Genomic DNA, 25402 nt, shown 5'->3' with positions numbered 1-25402 from the left:
TGGGAGATTGGAGGGAGGTTCCAGAGGGGAAAGTGGGAAGGAGATACAAAAGGAAGGGGATATATGTGTACCTGTGACTGATTTGTGTTGATGTATGGCAGAAACCAATACAGTATTATAAAGCAATTACCTTCCAATTAAAAATAAATAAATTTTTTAAAAACACACATCCAATGCCTTTCATAAATCTGCTCCTACCTCCATATTCTGCACCTCTATAGTTGTCAGTATCATATGCTGTGTAACTGGGGGATGTACATCTTCTAAAGGTCTCCTGAATCCAACTTCTCTTTATTTCTCATTATTTCTTTATTACTAGTCCTAATAAACTTTTCTGGCTCCTTCTTTTCATTTTTCAAAAAGGATGTTGGCACTAATGGTAAAGAACCTGCCTGCCAATGTGGAAGATATAAGAGACATGGGTTTGATCCCTGGGTCAGGAAGATCCCTGGAGGATGGCATGGCAACCCACTCCAGTATTCTTGCCTGGAGAATCCATGGACAGAGGAGCCTGTTGGGCTATTGTTCATAGGGTCACACAGAGTCGGACACTACTGAAGTGACTTAGCGTGCATGCAGAGTGATAAATATAAAATATCACTTCCTCTTAGAAAACCTTTAGTGATGCTTCTTGACCCATAAGATAAATTCCTATCTCCCTAACAAAAGGTGAGGCCTTGACAGACCCAACCTCTTTTGTTAGCCTGATTTTCTGCTGCTTACACTAGTTACTCCATCTTAAACTTGACAATTCAGTAAAGCAAACTGCCTATGGTTCCCCTGAATACATCTTGCTGTTGCTCACCACTCTGATTCATGTTAAAATATGCTTCCTCTCCTCTCCTTTCTTCTGACCGGTTCCTTCTCATCTCAGCTTCAGGAATCCATGTCTGGTTTCCCTTGATACTATGGCATTATAGACCTCTCCTTCTTTGTATTCCCATAATGTCACATAATTGCTCTTTATATGTTTGCTCAAGAAATAGACCATGGGTTCGTTCCTTGAAGGCAGAGATCATAACAGATATTATGACTCTAGTGAAGTACCTGGACTGAGAAGCAGTTTAATAAATGCTTATAAAATTGGGGATATAACTAAATTATGAAAGTACTATGTCTTCATTCTTGTCATTTTGTTTTTTTCATAGGGTATCACTGTGTGGCAAGGGCAGCTGTTGTTGTTTAGTCACTAAGTTGTGTCTGACTCCTTTTAGTAGTCACCCAATATTCCTTGAATTCTTCCCACATTCCCCAGCCTTCCCTAAACTCAGGTCCAGGCTGTATAAACAGTTCTAGACAATGAGCTATAAGAAGAAGTGAATAAGTGTCACTGCCAGCCTGAGATCTGTAAGGGCAGTGGCTAGTTTTTCATACTCCCTCTCCCTGCTTTGACTCTTCTGAAAGTCTTGATTTGGTGGTAACACAGGACTGGTTGGTGGCGGGCAGAAACCCACAGTGAACACGAAATAAGAGTAAGCAATCCTGTTTGTTAAGCCACTGAGATTTCAGGATTAATTTGTTACCACAGCACAGCTAGACTTCCTGAATAATGCTCATGGTTTCAAATTTATACCCTAGCCTCTGTCTTATTCCATAAACTTGTGAACTAAGGTATGCAACTTTTTCTCTTCCCCTAAAGTCTGCATGATGCCTGAGCTTAGAAAAATTATGCCATATGACTGACACAGAGACAGAGTTTTCCAATGGAGTAGTTCACTCCCTGTTCCCCATGAGCTAAGCAATAGTGTGAATATTTTCCTATACAAAAATCTACCCCCCACCTTCCTCATGTAGTCCTAACTATTTTCCAAGTTGAAACTTTAGATTTTGATCCTTGTTACAAATGAAACTTCTCTCAGGAATAGCACCATGTTCCATTGCATTTGCAGGCTAAAGGCATCAGAAACTTATCTCCAAAGTAGTCCAGAAGTCTCTGAAGTGTATTTTACTGACCCATAATTATCAATAGTCCAGTAGTAACATTGATACCATTCCATTCTTTTCCACTGATACCCTATCAAATATACTAGCTTTCTTCATTAGGTCTCTAATTTTACTGAACTATGGTTGTATCTTATTTCAGTGATAATTTTTTTTTAGTTGGAGACAAAAAAAAAAAAATCTGACTTAGGGTGATGGCTCAGACAGTAAAGAATCCGCCTGCAATGCAGGAGACCGGGAATTGATCCCTGGGTCAGGAAAATCCCCTGGTGAAGGGAATGACAACCCTCTCCAGCATTCTCGCCTGGAGAACTCCATGGAGTTCTCCAAAGGAGCTTGGCGGACTGTCGTCCATGGAGTCACAAAGAGTCAGACACAGCTGAGTGACTAACAACAAGGTGTGGCTTAATTCTAAGCTTAAATGGTGCCATCAGGATCCATCTTAATTCAAACAGGCTCTCCTTCTTACCTCGTGCCTGAAGCCCCCAGAACTGTACGCTTCCAGTTTCAAATCCAGCAGACAAGAGCAAGAGTCTTTTCCCCAAGTCCCAGTCAGAGATGTCTCCCCTGGTGGCTCAGTGGTAAAGAATCCGCCTGCCAATTCAGGAGACATGGGTTCAATTCCTGGGTCAGGAAGATCCCCAGGAAAAGGAAATGGCAACCTTCCAGTATTCTTACCTGGAGGATTTCATGGACAGAGCAGCCTGGCGAACTACAGTCCATGGGATCACAAGAGAGTCGGATACGGCTTAGCAACTAAACAAAGACAAAACCCAATCAGAGAACCATTGCTTCTTATCTGCTCTGATGGATCCCTGAGCCAAACCCTGTGGGTAGATGAATATAATGCAGTAATTAGTTTTGGCCATTGTCAATTCCCTGGAGTGGTTTCAAAAAAAAAAGGAATCCACTTCAAGGGAAGCAGGTGGCCTTAGAGTGGGAGCAGGGGAGATAATTTCTGGAAAGAAATCAGGAAGAGGTCATCATAAATCAAGAAATGATGCTGGCAGCAATAGCAGCCTACCCTCTGAATAGTCTGCTTCCCAGGAGATAGAATTTAGAGACAGCTTCTAATTTTGGAATTAAAGTATATATTATGCACAGTATGTTACCTCTTGATCATATTCTGTCTCTTTTTTTCTCTGAACTTCTCTACATTATTCTTTTCCCCCATATGATGCCTTGTGATTTTGTTATTTATATACATTTATTTCCCCAATTAGCTTCTCAGCTACTTCAAGGCAGGGACTAGCTTTGAATAACTGTGAATCCTGCATTGTATGTTTTGCATAGTAGGCCTCCCCATTATTCAACAAATAATTTTTTGTTGAGTAAATGAAAAGATAAGAAATGAGTGGGTCTTGTACTATTATTGTGTGTGTGTTCATTCACTCACTTGTGTCAAACTCCTTGCAACCTCATGGACCCACCAGGCTCCTCTGTCCATGAAATTTCCAGGCAAGAATACTGGCATGGGTTGCCACTTCCTTCTCCAGGGGCTCTTCCTGACTCAGGGTGTCTCCTGCATTGGCAGGCAGATTCTTTACTATTGTACCACTTGGGAAGCTCCTATACTATTATTACATCATGGAGCAGAGGATGTTTGTGTGTATGGTGTTATGATAAAAACCTACTGTTTACCAACTACCATGGCAAACAATGAGAATCTGAGGACACAGGGATTAAAAACTGAATATTCCTGTGCCCTTCAAAAAATTATACTCTAGTGAAGAAGACAGAGATTGATAAATACTGCAGAGAATAGTGTTAAGGGAGAGTAATAGATTTTAACTTTTATTATTCTTGTTCTAATGGTTTCCACATCAGTTATAGGTTGGCTACCTCAGGGAATACCAGTTTTGCTAGAAGAGATATGTTAAACTTGGAATTTCTTAGAGGATTAACACTGGATTCCCAAATAAAAGTTTCAGATCCAATAAATTACATCTTATACTGTGATAAGAAAAGACTAATTTAGTTTTCTTCTCCTCTCTCTTTTCTCCCTACTTCTCCCCCAGCCTGAAGTTCTGGATCAAATACAAAATTTAAGGGAGTTGTGGATGGATAATAATGCATTGCAAGTGCTACCTGGGGTATGTAAGTTTTTATTATGTCATGTCATCTAGCATCTGTGTTGTATATTAATTGTAACTGATAATGGTTAATCTTGCATCTTAAACCTCAGTGTTTTCATTTCAAAGTTAAACATTTGATAATAGTATTCCATCAAGTGTTTTTCACTAGTTTGTTTTTTAATATTGAGTGTTACGAGTGTTATATGTGTTATAGGTGAGTAAAATGAGTATGTAACATATATGAAAGATTTTTCTTATACACTTAGAAGTACATTTCATCTCTTTCTGTACTTACTGTTTTTCAAATCTGAACAAATTTATATTGTTATATGAAAAAAATGCTATACATAATACCAAGCCTTAGTTTTACAAAATCAATTTTCTTCTTATAGGTAATTAGATAATGGTTTCTACTCATATTGTTTGAGCTCTTCCACAAGATAAAAATTTCTCTCTCAGTTCAGGTGATTTAAAGTAGATCTATTTGATTTTTGAAAAACGCAAGGAACATAACTTGTTAAAAATAGGAAGTTAGAGTCAAATTATCTCTCTAACAGAAAATTCAGTAATATCTCCTGAATCATAGGTGGACTAATCAACTCACTGAGTGTGACCATTCATTTTCCATCCAGTGAAAGAATGGCTTTCCATATAACACTGTTTCTTGCCACTCATGACATGTGCCCTCAGGTATAAGCATGTACATACATACCCAGGGCTTCCCAAGAGGCTCAATGGTAAAGAATCTACCTGCAATGCAGGAGACATGGGTTCAGTCCCTGGGTTGGGAAGATCCCCTGGAGGAGGAAATGACAACCCACTCCAATATTCTTGCCTGGGAAATCCCATGGACAGAGGAGCCTATGGGTTACAGTCCATGAGGTCACAAAAGAGTTGGACACAATTTAGCAACTAAACACCACACACAAAAAAACAACTAGAAGGCTCTCAGTGGTGAAAGCCAATCTAAACTCTTGCATGGGGTTAAGTAGCCAGGACAGTTGGTTGTGGAATAATTCTTCAGCCACTGAGATTTCAATGTGTGTTCCAAAAGCCAGACTTGATTCTTTGTTTGAATTGACATTAAACATTTCTTAAAATGATTGCAAAAGCAAGAAGAGGAAGCTATTCTCTTTTGAATAAGCATGGGACCATATAAAGAATAAAATCTGACAAAAGATTAGAGAAAATATACTTTCTTCTCTCACCAAAAGAATACATTTCTATTATCCTCACAGATACAAAATAGAAAAGCATGCATATTTTCTGTTTATTGATTTATTAAAAACCATATACAAATATACCTCTATGAATTAGAAACCATGCTCATGTCAGAGTTACAAATATAATATATTCAATGACCTTGAGAGTATTTGTTTGAGGGGTCTGCATATAACAGAAGAGACAAATCTATATTCTACTACACATAGCAGAGACTGATATGTGCCATATTCAAAGTGTATATCAGTTCAGTTCAATTCAGTTGCTCAATCGTGTCCCACTCTCTGCGACCCCATGGACTGCAGCACACCAGGCTTCCCTGTCAATCACCAACTCCTGGAGCTTATTCAAACTCATGTCCATCACGTTGGTGGAAATCAGAATGCATGTCTAGTGGGAAAAGTTTATACCTGCAGTGTATTTATTTATTCAAAACTACTTACATAGCATTTATCAGGAGCTAGGCACTATCTAGATATTTTACAAGTGACTCACCGAATTCTCAGAGCAACCCTGTGAAGCAGAATTTATTACCAACTCCATGTTATAGATGAGGATACTGAAACAGAAAGAGTAAGTAACTGGGCCAAGGTCACACAGTCAGTAAATGGTGGACCTGTGATTCAAACCAGCTTCAGAGGCTCACGCTCACCCTGATGCTCCAAATGCTGTTGCTATGGGTATCAGTAGAAGGTCTGAATGAGAATTGGGCTTATCCCACTTTTCACACTGGTTCTGTTCCCAAAATCCAACCTTGCAGATGAATTCCATGGTGGTGGTTTAGTCACTAAGTCGTGTCCAACTCTTGCAATCCCATGGACTGTAGCCCGCCAGGCTCCTCTGTTCATGGGATTCTCCATGCAAGAATACTGGAGTGGGGTGCCATTTCCTTCTCCAGGGGATTTTCCTGACCCAGGAGTTGAACCCAGATCTCCTGCATTGCAGGCAGATGATTTACCAACTGAATTACGAGGGAAGCCTGATGAATTGCATAGTCAATGTATTATTTAATGTATTATTTAAATGTAAAGATAGTGATTCAGTTGTCTGTAAAACAGATAGTGCTGTCTAATTTGTCTGTCACAAAGTATTTTTTTCTTATATACTGCCATCTTTAACTGGGTTTCTTGCTTTACTTAGTACACTTGAATTCCATATTTTATGACACTTCTTATGGGAATACTTATGGGATACTCCTACACCTCCTGCCCTTAAACAGGTGTGGTTTTTGAATGCCTAAGGCTGGCAAAGAGTTGTTAGACAATTACCTAGAAACATTTGGCCTTGAAAGTCTAAGCTTGAATGCAGTCTTTAGCCCATGTCTATCAGTTTCACAGAAGGATTAATTCTAAATATTGAGTCATAAGATACAGGAGAAAAAAGCACATTCCTTTTGTTTTTAGTTCACATACCATAATACATTAAGCTAATATATTTTAAAATACTTTTAGAAGCCTGGATTATCATTTTTCCACTTTACTTTTCACAAATCAGAGAAGCAAATAATGATCAAAAATTTGTTTGCTATCACTCTAATATCAGTCAATAAAAATATAACTGAACAGCAAACTCCAATATCTCCGTTTGCTTGTAGTGGCTTCCCCTTTTTTAATTTGTTGCTCTATGCTCATCTGTAGATCCCTCTTTGTCTGGATGTTGGAGTAACATTTAATATCCTCAAGAACTCTGAGTCATTGGGCTACAAAGGCCTTTATCACTCCAGGCTATTATTGCCTTTATAAGGTACTTCAAAGTGAGGGTTTAGAAACACTCAAAAATAAACATTAAAGTGTTATTTTGCTTCCAAAAAAAGATGTTTAGAAACTTCACACAAACATATTGAGTTGTGCTACAGATAGCAATTCAGGAAGCTTCAAAGAGAAAAGAAATTTTCTCATGATAAAGGAACAAAAAAAAGAAATCCTCACACACACACACAAACATAAACACGTATATTATTCTTTGTGTGCTCATCAGAAGAGATGAGTTAATTTAGCATAATAGTTCCTTGGGGTGGACAGCTCTAAGAAGTGTGACAAATATTTTTCCAAGTGACGTATTTCTAGGCATGAGAAGAAACTCAGCCCTCTGGCCTGATTCATCCAGAGCACCCAGTTCCTAGCCTAGCAACTATTCACCTACGCTGACTGTGTTCACACTCTCTGCCTACAAGGGAAGAAGCAGGGCTAGAGCTATGAGCTGTGTTAATAAGCAATTTAGAGGTCAGGAATTGCTAATCTAATCAATAGGCTTTATAGTCTATAATCTGATAAAATTGAGTTTGAAATTTTAGCTCCACTCCTTATTAACGGGGCAATGTTGGAATGTTACTTGTGGTGGATCTTGTCATGTGTCATCCTCCTGGAATGAAGAGCTTATTCTATTCCCTCAACCTCTGGGAACACTGCTTGCAACTCTCCACCCTCTTCAGGACTTTCCCCAGCTGAAGAGAACTTTCTCATGTAGGGTTATAACTGTATTCCAGGAGACCACCAATTCAGTGATCAGTCAGTGCAAGAGTATGAAGCTCTGGCCCCTTCACTGCTACTCAAGACAACTGCAGTACTACTTGAAGAGTCAGCTGAGTAATTCCTCAGAACCATCACAGCCTACCTTCACCTGCCCAGTCCTTCTTCCTTCCTTCCTTCTTTCTTTTCACTGGTATTAATCCCAAGAATCTCTCTCAAAAATTTCTCTTTGTCTCCATTTCTCAGGGAACCCAATGTGTGATATTACTTAACCTCTAAGCTTTAGTGTGTGTTAAAGTGCAGATTCCAATCCAGTGGGTCTGGAGTGGATCTCGATTCCACATTTCTGACAAGCTCCCAGGTGGTACTGATACGGCTGCTGTGTAAAACACATTCTGAGCAATAAGAGCATAAAGTATTGCATCAAGTAATATATATAAGGTACTTAGCACAGTGCCAAGTGTGTGCTTGTGCAATTAATTTGTTGATGTAGTGTTTATTTGCTTATACTCTGTCAAATAAGTAGAGACAGTATAGCAAAGTGTTATAGGTAGACAAACAAGCAGGTGAGCCATTGAACACAGATATGTGTGTGACATTTATTTGCAAAATATGCCCTTAAAGAAAAGGAAAATGAAGAATTTGGTCTTGCTGTAAGTCCCATAATTCATGTCCAAGCTAAATAACCATTGTTTACCTCTTGCCCACCATCTGATCTTATTCTACCCCTGTCCTCAGAAATCAGTTATTAATCCAGTCATTCCACTTCTAAATTTTTCTTGAGCCATCCCCACTTCATCCTCACTTCTGCTTCCTTAACTCAGGTCCTTTTCATCTCGTTAGCTAAACAGCTTCCAGATCCTTCTGATCCTTTCAATTCTACTCTAACTCTAGTCATGAATCTTCCCTTCACATTTCCCTGAGATTATTATTTCAAAACACATATCTAATAATGTTATTCACCATCTTAAAAGCCTTGATAGCTCTCCTTACCAATAAGATAGAGTTCAAATAACCCTCACATGAAAGGTAAGGCTTTTTAACAGATGACTTCTTCTAATGCTTAACTTCACCACTATATTCAGTAACTTTGAATTTCCCACTCTTCCTCAAACATACTCCCTTTTTCACACTTCTCTGCGCTATTCTCTCTTCCAGGTACAAATTATCTTTTTCTGGACAAGCAGTGCCTTCCAGCCAATTTGTGGCCTTGTGCCTCTATGGCATTCTCTACAGGCTTTTTTTATTGCACATATCATAGGGTTTTATAATTATTTGTTTATTGGACAGTTTCCTTCATTGTATGAGCACCTTAAAGAGAAAGACTTTGTCTGTATCATGACAAATGTCTCCCTATACTTAGCTAAGATATTCATGATTGTTCTCCAGTATATAATACAAGCTCTGGTATGTAGTAGATCCTCAAAAAGGACTGTTGAATGAACAAAATATTGATTCTGCTTAGTAGGGTAAAGTTCAAATCGTGATTTATTACCTTTCTCATGCATTTGAAATTATAAGCATCATTATGTCAGCATATATTGTTTGGGTGACAACTTTCTCTCCCATCCTTCCTTCCTTTTTTTTCTATATTCATTTAAGTCTTTGGCAACTTTGAGATTGTTGTTGTTATCTTTTAACATATCTATGTTGCAAGATATATTCCCATATCATAAAATTCATCTATTTGAAGTATACAGTTCAATGGTTTTTAGAATACTCACATAATTGAACAAACATCACCACAATCTAATTTTAGAACATTTCCAATACCACTGAAAGAAACCCTGAAAGCCATTAGCAGTTATTTCCTTCCCCCTGACCTCCCAGCCTCTAGCAACCCTAGTCTACTTTCTGATTCCATAGATTTATCTATTCTGGACAATTCATATAAGTAAAATCTTACAATAGGTGATCTTTTGTGACTGGCATCTTTCGCTGCATTTGTTTCAAGGTGCATCCATTTTGTAGCATGCATTGGTACTTTATTGCTTTTTATTGCCAAATAATATTCCAGCTTATTGACTTATCACATTGTGTTTATTTATTCATCAGTTTATGGACATTTGGGTTGTTTCCATGTTTTGAATGTTGTGAATAACACTGCTTTGAATATTTGTGTTTCTGTGTGGACAAATGTTTCATTCTTAAGCATGTACCTGGGATTAATAGGTCATATGGAAATTCTGTTTAACATTTTGTGGAATGGCCAAACTGTTTTCCGAAGTGGCTGCATAATTTTACATTCCTACTAGAAATGTATGAGGGTTACAGTTCCTCCACATTCTCACCAATACTTATTGTTGTTGCATTTGCTTTTGAAATTAATTTTACAGTGTTGTAGTTTTTACAACTTTAAAGTATTTCCTGAAAGTTTCTCACTAACCCTGAGTTTACTCAATGTCATCAAGTCTATAGGGAAGTTAAAGATGTTGGTATACCTGGATATGTCGAAAAACAGAATAGAAACTGTTGACATGGACATTTCTGGATGTGAAGCCCTGGAGGACCTCTTACTGTCATCCAATATGTTGCAACAGTTGCCTGACTCAATAGGTGAGAACATAATATTTTGTTATCAATGTTTATGTCAAATATACTGTTTTCGTTTTTAGCAGTATAGTTTGTTTGCAGATGTAGGGAATATACTGTTAGCCTGATATTAATAAATTAGCATAATCATTATCCAGTATGAAAAATTATTTTACCAATATTTTAGAATGAAATGGTAACTCTAGCTGTCAAAATACTCTATTAAAATGGTCTTACTAAACTGACATACTTTTTTTTTCTTTTTTTTTTTAAATTTTATTTTATTTTTAAACTTTACAATATTGTATTGGTTTTGCCAAACATCGAAATGAATCCGCCACAGGTATACATGTGTTCCCCATCCTGAACCCTCCTCCCTCCTCCCTCCCCATACCATCCCTCTGGGTCGTCCCAGTGCACCAGCCCCAAGCATCCAGTATCGTGCATCGAACCTGGACTGGCAACTCGTTTCATACATGATATTATACGTATTTCAATGCCATTCTCCCAAATCATCCCACCCTCTCCCTCTCCCACAGAGTCCAAAAGACTGTTCTATACATCAGTGTCTCTTTTGCTGTCTCGTATACAGAGTTATTGTTATCATCTTTCTAAATTCTATATATATGCGCTAGTATACTGTATTGGTGTTTTTCTTTCTGATATACTTTAAATAATTTTAGATCTACTAAGTTTTAAAGTGTTATTAAAAGGAGTATTTATCTTACACTTAAGTACTTGGATGACTATGTATGTCTTCTTTCGTCACTATAGAATCACCAGTAGCATGGGCTTCCTTGGTGGCTCAGATGGTAAAGAATCTGCCTGCAATGCAGGAGAGCCTAGTTCGATCCCTAGGTTGGCAAGATCCCTTGGTGAAGGGAATGGCTACCCACTCCAGTATTCTTGCCTAGAGAATCCCCTGGACAGAGGAGGCTGGCAGGATACAGTCCATAGGGTCCTAAAGAGTCAGATATGACTGGGCAACTAACACTTTCTATCCACAGTGTTGCTCTATTCTACTTTAATTTTATTGTAACCTTGTTCTAATTTAAGAATAACATGATAAATATATAAAATATCTTCATAGTTCTATTATTTAAAAATGACATCTCATCTTTTGCATGCTGTCAAGAGTTGTAAGAGCAGAAATTTGTCTGTTAATATATATTAACTACTCAATCCTTTTTTGGTCATAAATTTTTATCTGAGTAACAATGAAAGAGTCTAAATAATGAGTAAACTTTTGTATAAATTATCTTACTCTTATTATTTACTAGAGGACACAGATGGGAGAGGAATCATCAAACTACTTAATTTTGGAATATAGTTTTTAACACTCCTTGAATTAGATTATCATATGTTCTGGAACGTATTAATGCTTCTGAAAATTGAATCACAAGCCAAAATTTTTCTCCAATTTTTGTTGCTTCCATTTTCACTATTCTTTTAGGTTAATAGAGAATACTACTTTTTTTTTTTTTTTTTACTACTTTTAACAGAACGGATTAGTTTTTCTTTCTTTGTAGATTTGATGATGTTTTTATTTATATAGTTATATATTTTTGTAACAGTGTTTTTTCAGCTTACTCCTCTGTAAGACTTATCTTAAGCTTAATTAAACACTTCCACATTTCCAGGCTCTTTCTGTGAATATTCTGACCCCATAAGTATGTAATAAGCCCTCTGTTCTGCATTCTTTATTAATTATCTTAGATGAAACTTATGATCAGATAAGCTTAGAAAGTACTATTTTATGTTGTAGAAAGTAAGGAAATATAATGGTATAAAAGAGCATCCTCTGATGAAGATGCTAGAGATGATCATCTGGTCAAGATAGCCATCTGGTAAAAATACATTTCTTACTCTCCTTACTCAAAAACCACTCCATATCTTCAAAAGTATAATGAGAATTTAAAAAGCTATTTATATTAGAAGAACATAATTTTCTTCATTACTTTCTTCTCCATACAAAGAATTATGGGTGGTATATGGCAAGTACTCCTTAAGTATTGAATCAATAACATAATTTTAGCTTTGCTTAAAGAGAATGAGCATATACCTGGAACTGAGATATAAGGGAAACACAGTAATGCCTACAGACATGATGGGATCCAGACCACAAATAGAAGTGGTAACCATAAATTCTGATCCTGAGTGGTTTAAAAAAAAAAAAAAAAACCCTTAAGCATAATAGGAGAATACGAATTTACGGGGATTGAGGAAGGAAAAGCTTTTCTGCTAAGAGAGACTGAAGAACCTAGAGCTAGGGTGAAAGGAGAGATCAGATACAGATTCAATACTGAAAATTACAGCACATTACCAGCTGCTTTGGACAGAATTTGCAATATCCAGGTTGAATGAGAGCACTAAGTTACTAATTTAAGACTTGGTTCTAAACCCCAGAAACTTGAGGGTCAGGTGGAAGTAACCAGTGTCAGACATGGAGGAGTGAACATAGGTAAGAAAATATTCACTGACACAAATGGGCATGAAAACAAATACTTTAAAGGAAAACTAATGTTAAAACTACTCTAACAATAGAAATTTTACCCCAAGGGAAATCAAGGTTATCAAGCAAGCTAAAAAATTATTTTAAGTGTGTGTAGATTCTCAAATAAAAGGAAGAACAATATTTATAAAAACAATAACTTACAAAACAGGAGTGATGACTAAGAGCAGGTGGTTATTAAAAAAAAAAAAAAAAGAACCAATTAGAAATTCTGGAAATGAAAAGGTCATATAGTGAAATAAAAGATGATGTAACTATTTGTTTAAAATATCCTCTGTTAAGAAAGTGGACTAGGGAGTTATCCTTCCAGTCTGGGGAAAATAGCCTGTACAGATGATAGAAAATACCAGATTAGATGCTTGGCTGGCATTAAGCAGACCAGCACAGGCAAGTTGTATTATGTATTTAATATCTTCGTTTAGAATCTGCACATGCATGTGTGCTGTCACTTCAGTCATGTCCAACTCTTTGCGACCCCTTGGACTGTAGCCCACCACGTTCCTCTGTCCATGGGATACTCCAGGCAAGAATACTGGAGTGGGTTACCATGCCTTCTTCCAGGGGATCTTCCCAACCCAGGGATCAAACCCAAATCTCTCTGTCTCCTGCTTTGGCAAATGGGTTCTTTACCACTAGTGCCACCTGGAAAGCTGAGCAATCCGCAAATGAAGAAGGTAACTTCGTCAGTAGCTTCCTGCTAGAACTATCTTTGGACCCTATTGACCTTTTAGGGAAAATTACATTTATTCATCTGCAGAGTTGCCAGAGTACCTGATTGTATATGTAGAAAGGCTGACTTTCCTTGAAAAATTTCCTTCTTGGTCAAGAGAAATACCTGGGAACTCTGTTCAAAGGTCCTAAAATAACTTATTGATTCTGATTGGATGGTAAATTACACCTTGTCCTCTCTATTTGAACCTGAGTTGTCTATTGGACTACCAACATTTAAATGAATAAAAGATAAGAAACATCATAGTATTATTAATAATAAAAGGAAATAGGAACTAAAAATGTTTAGTTCCTTTACACCTATTTTAGCTGTGGGGTATTTGAATGGAGTTATATATTCAATAAACAACCCTGTATGCTGAGTCTCTTTCAGTGTGCTAGTTCCAGGGAAAATGAAGAGGACTTTATGTTTTCTAGGCAGAGCTTTAATAATCAGCTTCTTTGGACAGCAGACAAACTCAATAAAGGAGAATATATATATATTTACTTTCCAAAATAATTTATCTTATTCACTTAGAGGTTAAAGACACAGGTTTTGCAGTCAAGCTGCATGAATTCAGAGTCCGGCTTTTCTATCTTACTAGCTGTGTGACCTTATGCAAGCTACTTAATCTCTCTGTGCCCCAGTTTTATCATCTTCTAAATGGGAAAGTAATAGTACCTGCATCAGGGAATTATTTTGAGAAATAATTAATTAATATATGTATAATTGCTTAGAACAGAACTTAGTATACAGTGAATGCTCAATCAATGTTAGGTACTATGATAATATAATAATTATTATAATCTTAGATTTGATGAGTACATAGCAATTTGACTTTCAAAAATTCTAATATATAGTGTAAATGTCATATAAATATTAGCTATTTGATAACAAATTATATTAATGTTTATTATACTGCTGCTTATTGTATATTTATATGAAAGTAGCCAGAATCATAGTAAAAAACCGCCTTTTCCTTTCTCTTCAGTATATCTGAATTGGGAATATAAGATAAACAGGTAGAGAATTGAGGAAGAAATAATATAAAATACCTTTGGTTCCTGAGGGTAGAAGACAGTCCAAACAGATATATCAATAGCTAGGCAGTAAAGGAATTATCTGTCAGAGGAAGTCATGAGTAACAGAGCTGAGGTTGATGGCCTATTTCTATTCCAAGAACAACCAGATTACTACAGAAGTTCTGGAATCTATCCAGAGAGCACACCCTTGTATGGAATGTGTGAATGACAAAGTAGCCAAACCACAAATGAATGACCGTCCCTTTAGCTCACATAAGTGGAACAAAGGAGGGAGCCCTAACTTGCTTCAGCATTTAAAGTTACAGAAAGAAAATGAAGTCGCTCAGTCGTGTCTGACTCTTTGCAACCCCATGGACTGTAGCCTACTAGGCTCCTCCGTCCATGGGATTTTCCAGGCAAGAGTACTGGAATGGGTTGCCAAAAATTGTAGAAACTTCTGTCAAAGATCCATTATTTCAAAAAAAAAAAATCTGTTGCATCAATCTTTTGACCTTAACTCCTATCCTGCCTCAAGATTTTCATACCACTACTTCAGACCTGGGGACTGTGATTCTCTTAAAGGCTGTGTGGCAACCTGGCTTCAAGATGTTTGCACAACCCTCTGTAACCCAACGCAAAACTTCTCGTAACCCAGCCATGTGATGTGGAAACCGTTAGCCCTCCTCTGGCTCCACCTGTGGGCAGGGACAGTAGTTTGATCACAATTACAGCTCATAAAGAATTTAGTTGTAATTCATGGTCCTGTGTTTTCTTTACACAATTGATGAGCAAGCTCAAGAGTTCCTTTATGTTTCCAAGGTTGATGGTTTTTTACATATACAGTAGAGAAGCTAAAGTGATTCAGTCACCCTTTGAGCATAGATGAATAGGCCGTGGGTGTTCAGATTTCAGAGATAAATTACCCCAGTGAGAATTGTCCTGTTTCCCAGGTGCCACTGTTCAGCCATGTATCATAAGGGCACAAGCGGATGTATTAATCTCCAAATATTGTAGGTATTTTCTCACAGCAGTCTGATAGGGATGATACTTCTCTTCACTAGAGATTCTGCGTGCTTTGATAGACTATGTAATTGAGCATCCTGAAACTTCAAATGCAACAACAGCTTTATTTCGACTGCTTGTCACTTACTTTTTGCCTTTAAGCTATGCTCAAAATACGTGAGGTGGGTAGGTATGAGCTGTAACAGCATTTCTCAGAGCATGTTTGTGAAACACCACTGTACAAGATACTCTGCACACACACAGAAGTTCCACAATAACTTTAGAGTCACCCTACTACATTAGTATATTAAAAGTTCCTTAACATTTTTCATTAAAGAAATCTGGTTGATTTTGTTTAATTTAACATTTCCCAAACACATTTGACCATGGAACCTACTATATCTGTCAGAACAAGTTTTCTGCAAAACATATGTAAAACCAAAATCAGCCACTGTTAATGCTTTGTCTTGGATTTTGGCTATTTAGGCCATAGTGATACTCTGGGTTCTGTTATGGCTGGGTAAAGGAAGCTGTTCTTCTATTACTCTGCAGTTTTTGCTCATTAATACCCTGACAATAGAAGTAGATAAAGCAGGAAATTTATGAAGGGCATAAATTAGAGAAATATGAATAGTTGGAATGTCAATTATTAGCCAGTTCTACTTGACATATTAAAAATTGAGGGTTTTTGTGTTTACTACTGATCCCAGTCAAGGATTTATGGTAACTGAAAGAGTATGAAGTTATATGTTGTTATTTTCCAAGTCCATATTTTAACCACTACACTGCAGTACTTCAGTACCCATTCGTTGATTATTAGGTTTAATTCAGATTTGTTTTCAATTTGTGTCACAACAGGAATGTTAGTTATTAGTGCTTATGAGTTAATTAAATGTTGAATCACAGCTGGCTTGAAAAATTTCATCTCGTCCATTTGCTATATAATAGAAAAGGAAAATGTGGTAGTAGTACCGCCAATTCCGGTTTCTATGGAGCCCTATGTTTTCTTTATTGTCTCCATCATTGTACTTGAACTCCCACTGATGTAAGTGAAGTTTTTGCAACTGGAAGGTCAGAACTAGACATGCGAATATGTTTGTCGGTTGATATAAGCAGAGTGCAGCCAATTATCATGACAAACATTCATCGCAATTATATTGTGATGTATATTGTATTTTATATATTGTATTTTCTGTCAGTAATCTGTTCTTGTGTATTAATACATCTTCTCTGTTTTAGGGTTGTTGAAAAAACTAACTACTCTAAAAGTAGATGACAATCAACTTACGATACTACCCAATACAATCGGAAAGTAAGTGCCAAAGTTTCATACCAGTCTGCTTCTCTAAAGCCAGAGACAAAAGAATATATTGAGTTTTCTACTTTAACACATTTTCCACTGGAGATCTCAAAAATTTTGTTCATATTTAACCTCGTTTTAGACCACATTTTATTTACTTATATATTTGTGTATATCAATTTAGTTTTATATGTGAACATTACATCGACACCCAACTATATAATATGATAAGAAATTCTTGACCATTGCCCTTTCACAAGCAAAGTGATTACCCAGATCTTCAATTATATCATTGCCTGTAATTTTCCAGATACTACTAATTTGGATGCTTTTGACTGAGTAGCAGCTCTAACTTCACTTGAATGTCTTACAAAATCAAATCAATTTTTATAAGATCTGCATTATGTATATGTTACCATTACATTGTTAGTAAAATTTGATATTTATAGAAACTTAATGTATTTTTTGGAGAAGGCAGTGGCACCCCACTCTAGTACTCTTGCCTGGAAAATCCCATGGATGGAGGACCCTGGTGGGCTGCAGTCCATGGGGTCGCTAAGAGTCAGACACGACTGAGTGACTTCACTTTCACTTTTCACTTTCACTTTTCACTTTTCTGCATTGGAGAAGGAAATAGCAACCCACTCCAGTGTTCTTGCCTGAAGAATCCCAGGGACGGGGGAGCCTGGTTGGCTGCCATCTATAGGGTCACACAGAGTCGGACACGACTGAAGCGACAGCAGCAGCAGCAGCAATGTTTTTTTATTTTTTTTAACTTAAAAAAGGTTTTATTGAGATATAATTGACATCATACAATGCACCCATTTAAAGTATATGATTCAATGGTTTTTAGACATATTCACAGATATATGCAACCATCACCATTTGGAACATTTTCATCTCAAAAAGAAACCCCATATCTTTAAGCTGTCACCTCCCTAGCCATCCATTCCCAGCCCCCCAGTTCTATGCTGCTGCTAAGTCGAATCGGTCCAGTTGTGTCCGACTCTACGCGACCCTGTAGACGGAAGCCCACCAGGCTCCTCTGTCCCTGGGATTCTCCAGGCAAGAATACTGAAGTGGGTTGCCATTTCCATCTCCATTAACGTATTTTTAGACTAAAGGAAATAAACATGTTTTAGCTTGCATAAAAAGCTTCAAGGTAAAAGATCATTGTTGCCTTTTAAGAAAAAAATATATTCCATTTATCTGAAAGTGATTTATTTCTAATTTTATGTTGTCATTAATGTTTGATTTACAGTTCTTGAAAAAATGTATGTATACTTTGGAATTATTTTGTTTACAACAAAAGTGAGAAATCCATAAGCTATCTTCATTCTAAAATTTTGTAAGGCCATTTTATAGGAATCTTGTCCCACATTTCATGTAAAGAATTATATAAATCCACATTTTAACAGATTTGGGTATACTTGGGGTGGGGAGAAAGCTTTTTTAAAAAAAACAGTTTTGATAGACATGATTGATGTACAATAAACTGCATATATTTAAAGTCTACAATTTGATGTTTTGATATTCATATAAAGCCATGAATGGAAATGTTAGGGAAATGGACTATACTATATTTTATTGCAATAAAAAGGAGAATAAAAAAGCAGTAGGAAACCTATGAGAAATCTCTACCTTCTGCTCAGTTTTGCTGTGAACCTAAAATGGCTATAAAGTTAAAGCCTATTTTTAAAAAAGGAAGACTGCCTGACAAACTGTGGTAGTCAGACTTGGGTGTTTGGTAGACACTTTCTCAAAAATGAACAGAGTGAGCTTTGTTACTTCAAGGACAACAACTGACAGTATTTGTTGCCAACAGTGAAATTTGAGCTATCAAGCAAAAGTTGGAATTTTGAAAAATTTGTATCTGCCACTGTAACTTTGACGGCTTCCATACATTTAAAGGCTTTCTGATATCGCTGGTGTGATCATGAATGTGATTTATTGAGGTTGTCTGTGAAATGCATCAACATTTGGAAAATCTGTTTAATTCTGTAAAGCAACATTTTCCATGACCAATGCATGAGCTACAAACTCACACATGAGAAACAGACTCATTCAAAGTGCAAAAGGATTAGTTGATGTTAATGTATTGGTATGAAGAGTAAGAAAAGTTCACTGATGTATTTTAGATTCCATATTGCAATTACTGTATCCCCTAAAAACCACCACTTGTTGAGTTTTCGTATAGTATCAAAGAATAGTCACAATTATTCAAAAAGACTGTGAAAATACTCCTCCCTCCCTTTTCCAAATACATATCTATGTGAGGTTGGAATGTATATATATATAACTTAATCAGAATAATATACAACAGCATATTGAATACAAAAGCAGATATGAGAATCCAGTTACCTTCTATTAATTTAAACATTGGAGAGATTTGAAAAAATAAAGCAATGTCACTCTTCTCACTAAATGTTTCTGTTTGGAAATATAGATACTTTTATAAAAATATGTCACCTACATTAACATGTCATGGATTTATTATTGTTATTTAAGACTGAATAATAATTGTTTTTAAATGCTCTTTTAAATTTATAATATGATAGATACCAATAGATATAAACCATATAAACAAAAGTACTTTAGGGTTACCAATGATTGTTAAGAGTGTAAAATGGTCCTAAAATGAAAAATTTCGAAGATTTCAGTTCTACATTTTTTTGGTTGGTAAAATTATGACAGCCATTTTCTCACTTACATTCTCACTTCAATGGAGCACTTGTGCAAAACATAAGCCAAATCTAAACTTTTATAGTACACCTTGATAAACAATCTTCATGAAGTAAAAATGATAATGATACAGTGGCTTTGCTTTTCTTAGGGAATTCAGAACTGATGGATCAGAGGTTTAGCTCAAGGCTAGAGATAAATTTGATTAGAATACTATTTAATGTCACCCCAGGTCACATGCAGAAAGTATTTTGTAAGTGGTGGAATAGTTATTGTTGTTGTTCAGTCGCCCAGTTGTGCCTGATTCTGCAACCTATGGACTGCATCACACCAGTCTTCCCTGTCCTTCACTATCTCCAGGAGTTTGCTCAAACTCATGTCCATTGAGGCAGTGAGGCCATCCAATCATCTCATCTTCTGTCATCCCCTTCTCCTCCTGCCTTCAATCTTTCCCAGCATCAGGGTCTTTTCCAATGAGTCAGCCTCAGGTGGCCATCACCCCTTTGCATCAGGTGGCCAAAGGGTTAGAGTTTCAATTTCAGGGTTTCAGAGTCTTATTTTATTATGAGACATTCTATCTAGAACTCTGCTCACCAAAATGTTAAGATCAGCTGCAGTGAGCAAAAATATTCTCATTCTGCATATAACATGTTTCATAGATTAAACTTATCTTTGGTAGTTTTTAATAGTCCAACTGTAAAAATTGCTGAAAGAATTCAGCTGTCTTTCACAGCTGAAATAGATTCCATGACTTTTGTGCCAAATGACTTGTAAAATTGGTTATTTTTGTTGTCAAATCTTAAGTTGTGCCTAGAAGTTCCAGCCATTCTAAGAACTGAGTGTGCAATGAAAATAGTAATAAACAACTTTTTGCTTGTGTTCACATTGTGCCAGCTACCATGTTTGGTGCTTTACATGTATTCTTATTTAAAGACCCCATCAACACTATTCAACGTGTATCATTTTCTCCCGATTAACAGATGCAGAAACAAAGGCTGAGAGAAGTTATCAGATCTCAAAGCTAAACTGTTAATTGACCTATGATGCTTCTTAATATATGAGATAGTTGAGTCACATATTTTGCAATATTTGGTCATTTAAGAGCTCCAGTGCTCTAAGGGCAAAGGATCTTCCACAGGAAGAGAAACTACACTAAGCCTTCTCTCTGTTAGCTTCGTAGTTTTGGAGAAAAAATGAAAGCTCAAAAATTTGAATGGATATTTTAAAAAGTCATTCCATCATAGCATATGGTCAAAGAGAAAGACTGGAATCAGAAAATTTGATAACTATGCAAAGCTGGATAAATCACTTCTTTCCTATGGGCCTCTGACTGCTGAGGAATAATGCAAGGAGCACTGGGTTTAGAGTCCAGCAGCATGGGTGTGATCCCTCGCTATGCCACTTAACTGTGTGAACTTGGACAAGTGTTTAAATTTCAGTGGCTTAGTATCTTCATTTGTAGTTTCCACCTATGTCTAAAATTCTAATTCTTTGATCTAGATGTTTAGTTTATATAACATTAATACCCTAGATGGTAAATTCCAGTAGTCCACTTACTAGACTGCTATAATGACAAAAAAATAAGCATTCTATGTACCTGGATGCTAAAAACTGTGCTTACCTGTATTCTCTAATCATAGAAAGATACACAAAGAACTAGAAATGTATGTGACTTTGGGAGGAGAACTTGGGGGCTGGGCAATAGAGTAAACAGGAGATTTCCCTTCATTGAATCCCCAGTGTACTTCTTAAGATGTAAAGTTATTCCAGTTAAAAACTTAGAGAGTTAAACTTAGAGAGCATACACACACACACACACACACACAATTCATTTGATAAAACCCAAATTCCTTCACATTAGTATTCAATTCTTTCCATAGTCTGGTGTAGACTGCTGATTCTCAATATGTGGTCCCCTGACCAACATCATCAACTCCAACGGGGAACTTGTTCAGTTCAGTTGTGTTCGATTCTTTGCGACCCCGTAAATCGCAGCACACCAGACCTCCCTGTCCATCACCAACTCCCGGAGTTCACTGAGACTCATGTCCATGGAGTCAGTGATGCCATCCAGCCATCTCATCCTCTGTCGTCCCCTTCTCCTCCTGCCCCTAATCCCTCCCAGCATCAGAATCTTTTCCAATTAGTCAACTCTTCGCATGAGGTGGCCAAAGTACTGGAGTTTCAGCTTTAACATCATTCCTTCCAAAGAAATCCCAGGGCTGATCTCCTTCAGAATGGACTGGTTGGATCTCCTTGCAGTCCAAGGGACTCTCAGGAGTCTTCTCCAACACCACAGTTCAAAAGCATCAATTCTTCGGCACTCAGCTTTCTTCACAGTCCAACTCTCATATCCATACATGACCACTGGAAAAACCATAGCCTTGACTAGATGGACCTCTTTGTTGGCAAAGTAATGTCTCTGCTTTTGAATATGCTATCTAGGTTGGTCATAACTTTCCTTCCAAGGAGTAAGCGTCTTTGAATTTCATGGCTGCAGTCACCATCTGCAGTGATTTTGGAGCCCAGAAAAATAAAGTCTGACACTGTTTCCACTGTTTCCCCATCTCTTTCCCATAAAGTGATGGGACCAGATGCCATGATCTTCGTTTCCTGAGTGTTGAGCTTTAAGCCGACTTTTTCACTCTCCACTTTCACTTTCATCAAAAGGCTTTTTAGTTCCTCTTCACTTTTTGCCATAAGGGTGATGTCATCTGCATATCTGAGGTTATTGATATTTTCTGGCAATCTTGATTCCAGCTTGGGCTTCTTCCAGTCCGGCGTTTCTCATGATGTACTCTGCATAGAAGTTAAATAAGCAGGGTGACAATATACAGCCTTGACGTACTCCTTTTCCTATTTGGAACCAGTCTGTTTTTCCATGTCCAGTTCTAACTGTTGCTTCCTGACCTGCATACAAATTTCTCAAGAGGCAGATCAGGTGGTCTGGTATTCCCATCTCTTTCAGAATTTTCCACAGTTTATTGTGATCCACACAGTCAAAGGCTTTGGCGTAGTCAATAAAGCAGAAGTAGATGCCTTTCTGGAACTCTCTTGCTTTTTCCATGATCCAGCAGATGTTGGCAATTTGATCTCTGGTTCCTCTGCCTTTTCTAAAACCAGCTTGAACATCAGGAAGTTCACGGTTCACGTATTGCTGAAGCCTGGCTTGGAGAATTTTGAGCATTACTTTACTAGCATGTGAGATGAGTGCAACTGAGCATTCTTTGGCATTGCCTTTCTTTGGGATTGGAATGAAAACTGCCCTTTCCAGTCCTGTGGCCACTGCCAAGTTTTCCAAATTTGCTGGCATATTGCGTGCAGCACTTTCACAGCATCATCTTTCAGGATTTGAAATAGCTCAACTGGAATTCCATCACCTCCACTAGCTTTGTTCATAGTGATGCTTTCAAAGGCCCACTTGACTTCGAATTCCAGGATGTCTGGCTCTAGGTGAGTGATCACACTATCGTGATTATCTGGGTCATGAAGATCTTTTTTGTACAGTTCTTCTGTGTATTCTTGCCACCTCTTCTTTTTTTTTTTTTTTTTGTCTAATTTTTTTAACTTTAAAAAAAAGTGTATCGAGCCTGGACTGGCAACTCGTTTCTTACATGATATTTTACATGTTTCAATGTCGTTCTCCCAAATCTTCCCACCCTCTCCCTCTCCCACAGAGTCCATAAGACTGTTCTATACATCAGTGTCTCTTTTGCTGTCTCGTACACTGGGTTATTGTTACCATCTTTCTAAATTCCGTATATATGCGTTAGTATACTGTATTTATGTTTTTCCTTCTGGCTTACTTCACTCTGTATAATAGGCTCCAGTTTCATCCACCTCATTAGAACTGATTCAAATGTATGCTTCTGTTAGGTCCATACCATTTCTGTCCTTTATTGAGCCCATCTTCGCATGAAATGTTCCCTTGGTATCTCTAATTTTCTTGAAGAGATCTCTAGTCTTTCCCACTCTGTTGTTTTCCTCTATTTCTTTGCACTGATCACTGAGGAAGGCTTTCTTATCTCTTCTTGCTATTCTTTGGAACTCTGCATTCAGATAGGTTTTGATATTATAATATCAAATTAATTTGATATCAAATTATAATATAACATTAATTTGATATATATAATATAATATATTTATAATGTCAAATTAATTATAACTATAAGTATATAAAATTATATAATTTTATAATATTTATATTGTATCAAATTATAATATAATATTATATTAAATTATATAATATCAAATTTTATAAATGTATAAAATTATATAATTTTATAGTATTTTATATTGTATCAAATTATAATATAATATCAAATTAATTTGATATTATATTATATATGATATAATATATATTATATTATTTATATATATTATATATAATTATATATAATAAATATAATAAATATAATTATATATAATATCAAATTAATTATAATTTTATAATTGTAATATAACATCAAGTTAATTTAATATCAAATTATAAATTTGATATTATAATTGAAAAGTTAAATGATGATACAAAAGATAAATAAGAAACTAACATAAGAAATGGAAAAATATCACATTCGTGTTCTCTAACTTGTATAATGGGTTGGACACGCTCAGTCGTGTCCAACTCTTTGTGACACCATGGACTGTAGTCCATGCAATTCTCCAGCCCAGAATACTGGAGTGGGTAGCCTTTCCCTTCTCCAGGGGATCTTCCCACCCCAGGGATCAAACCCAGGTCTACTGCATTGCAGGCAGATTCTTTACAAGCTGAGCCACCAGGGAAACCCAGGGAACTTGTTAGGAGTGCAAATTCTCAATCTCAGATCTATTGAATCAGAAACTCTGATCATCAGACCAGCAATCTGTGTGTTAACAAGATGTTCCAGGGTTTCTGATGCATGCTAAAGTTTAAGAACCAATATGTAGATTCAGCTTCTTAAACAGCTATCCATTGTGATGCTGGTTTAAAACAAAGCTCCCTTAAACAAGCTTGCATAATGGTTGGCTGCTTTGGCTCTGGAGCCAGACCTTTTGGGTCCAAAATCTGGCTTTTCAATGTATTATTGGGTTTATAGCCTTAGATTCCTCCTCAGTAAAATGGAAATCATAATAATGCCTACCTCATGAGAATGTTGTGAGAATTAAATGGGAAGTACTCACATGTTAAATAAATGCTTCTTAAAAATAAAATCTAATAAGGTAAAGAGTTACTGACAAACCAAATTGGGGGTATTTGGATTCAAAAAATATGTTTACTTGTTTTGCTACTTCATTCTTCTCCTTCTGCCCACCCAGACCACTGCAGCTTCCTCTAAATTCAAAGCTCAGTATACCTACTAAATGAACCAGTATTTTCTAAACTTAATTCCTCCAAATAGTCATTACTTGAGATTTTAATAGGTATGACATAAAAATAAGCTTCATGGACAAATAAGTTTAGGGAACTCTTTACAAAAGTTAGAGAACACTAATGTAATATTTTCCCATTTCTTATGTTGGTCTCTTATTTATCTTTTGTATCATCATTTAACTTTTCAATTATAATATCAAATTTATAATTTGATATTATAATATCAAATATAATTTTCCAATATAATATGCCTTCCCAACTAGAATATGCACTCCTTAATGGTTGATAACATGTCTTGAATATGTTTAATCCCTTCATGGGGAAATATTTGCAAACCTTGGAACTAGACTGGCTTCTCCATTCATTAACTAATTGAACTTGGGCATGTCAAATCACATCTCAGGGCTGCAGTTTTCTCATCTGTAAAAGCGAAGTAATAATACATCTTAGAGGTTATTGTCAGACTTAATGTTAGATAGCCTTCAACAAATCATAATAGTCATCAACAATAATAAGCAAAAAGACATTTCTTTACTGATCCTTGCTTATGTTTATCTGTGTGAGGATTCGTAATATAACATTAGTGAA

General features: G+C 36.5%; 1 protein-coding gene across 3 annotated transcripts in view; it reads left to right on the top strand.

The window, feature by feature from the left end:
* The window catches only part of LRRC7 (leucine rich repeat containing 7), a 478825-nt gene that overhangs the window by 321411 nt on the left and 132012 nt on the right, over positions 1-25402 (top strand). For all 3 annotated transcript variants that reach the window (XM_070364524.1, XM_005898157.2, XM_070364529.1), the window contains 3 exons: positions 3960-4034; positions 10117-10261; positions 16722-16794. In XM_070364524.1, the coding sequence (XP_070220625.1) occupies positions 3960-4034; positions 10117-10261; positions 16722-16794 (293 nt within the window). The remainder of the gene's footprint in view (positions 1-3959; positions 4035-10116; positions 10262-16721; positions 16795-25402) is intronic.

This window comes from Bos mutus, chromosome 3 (assembly GCF_027580195.1).
Source record: "Bos mutus isolate GX-2022 chromosome 3, NWIPB_WYAK_1.1, whole genome shotgun sequence".
NCBI lineage: Eukaryota > Metazoa > Chordata > Mammalia > Artiodactyla > Bovidae > Bos > Bos mutus.
This window is presented reverse-complemented; position numbering and strand designations above follow the sequence as displayed.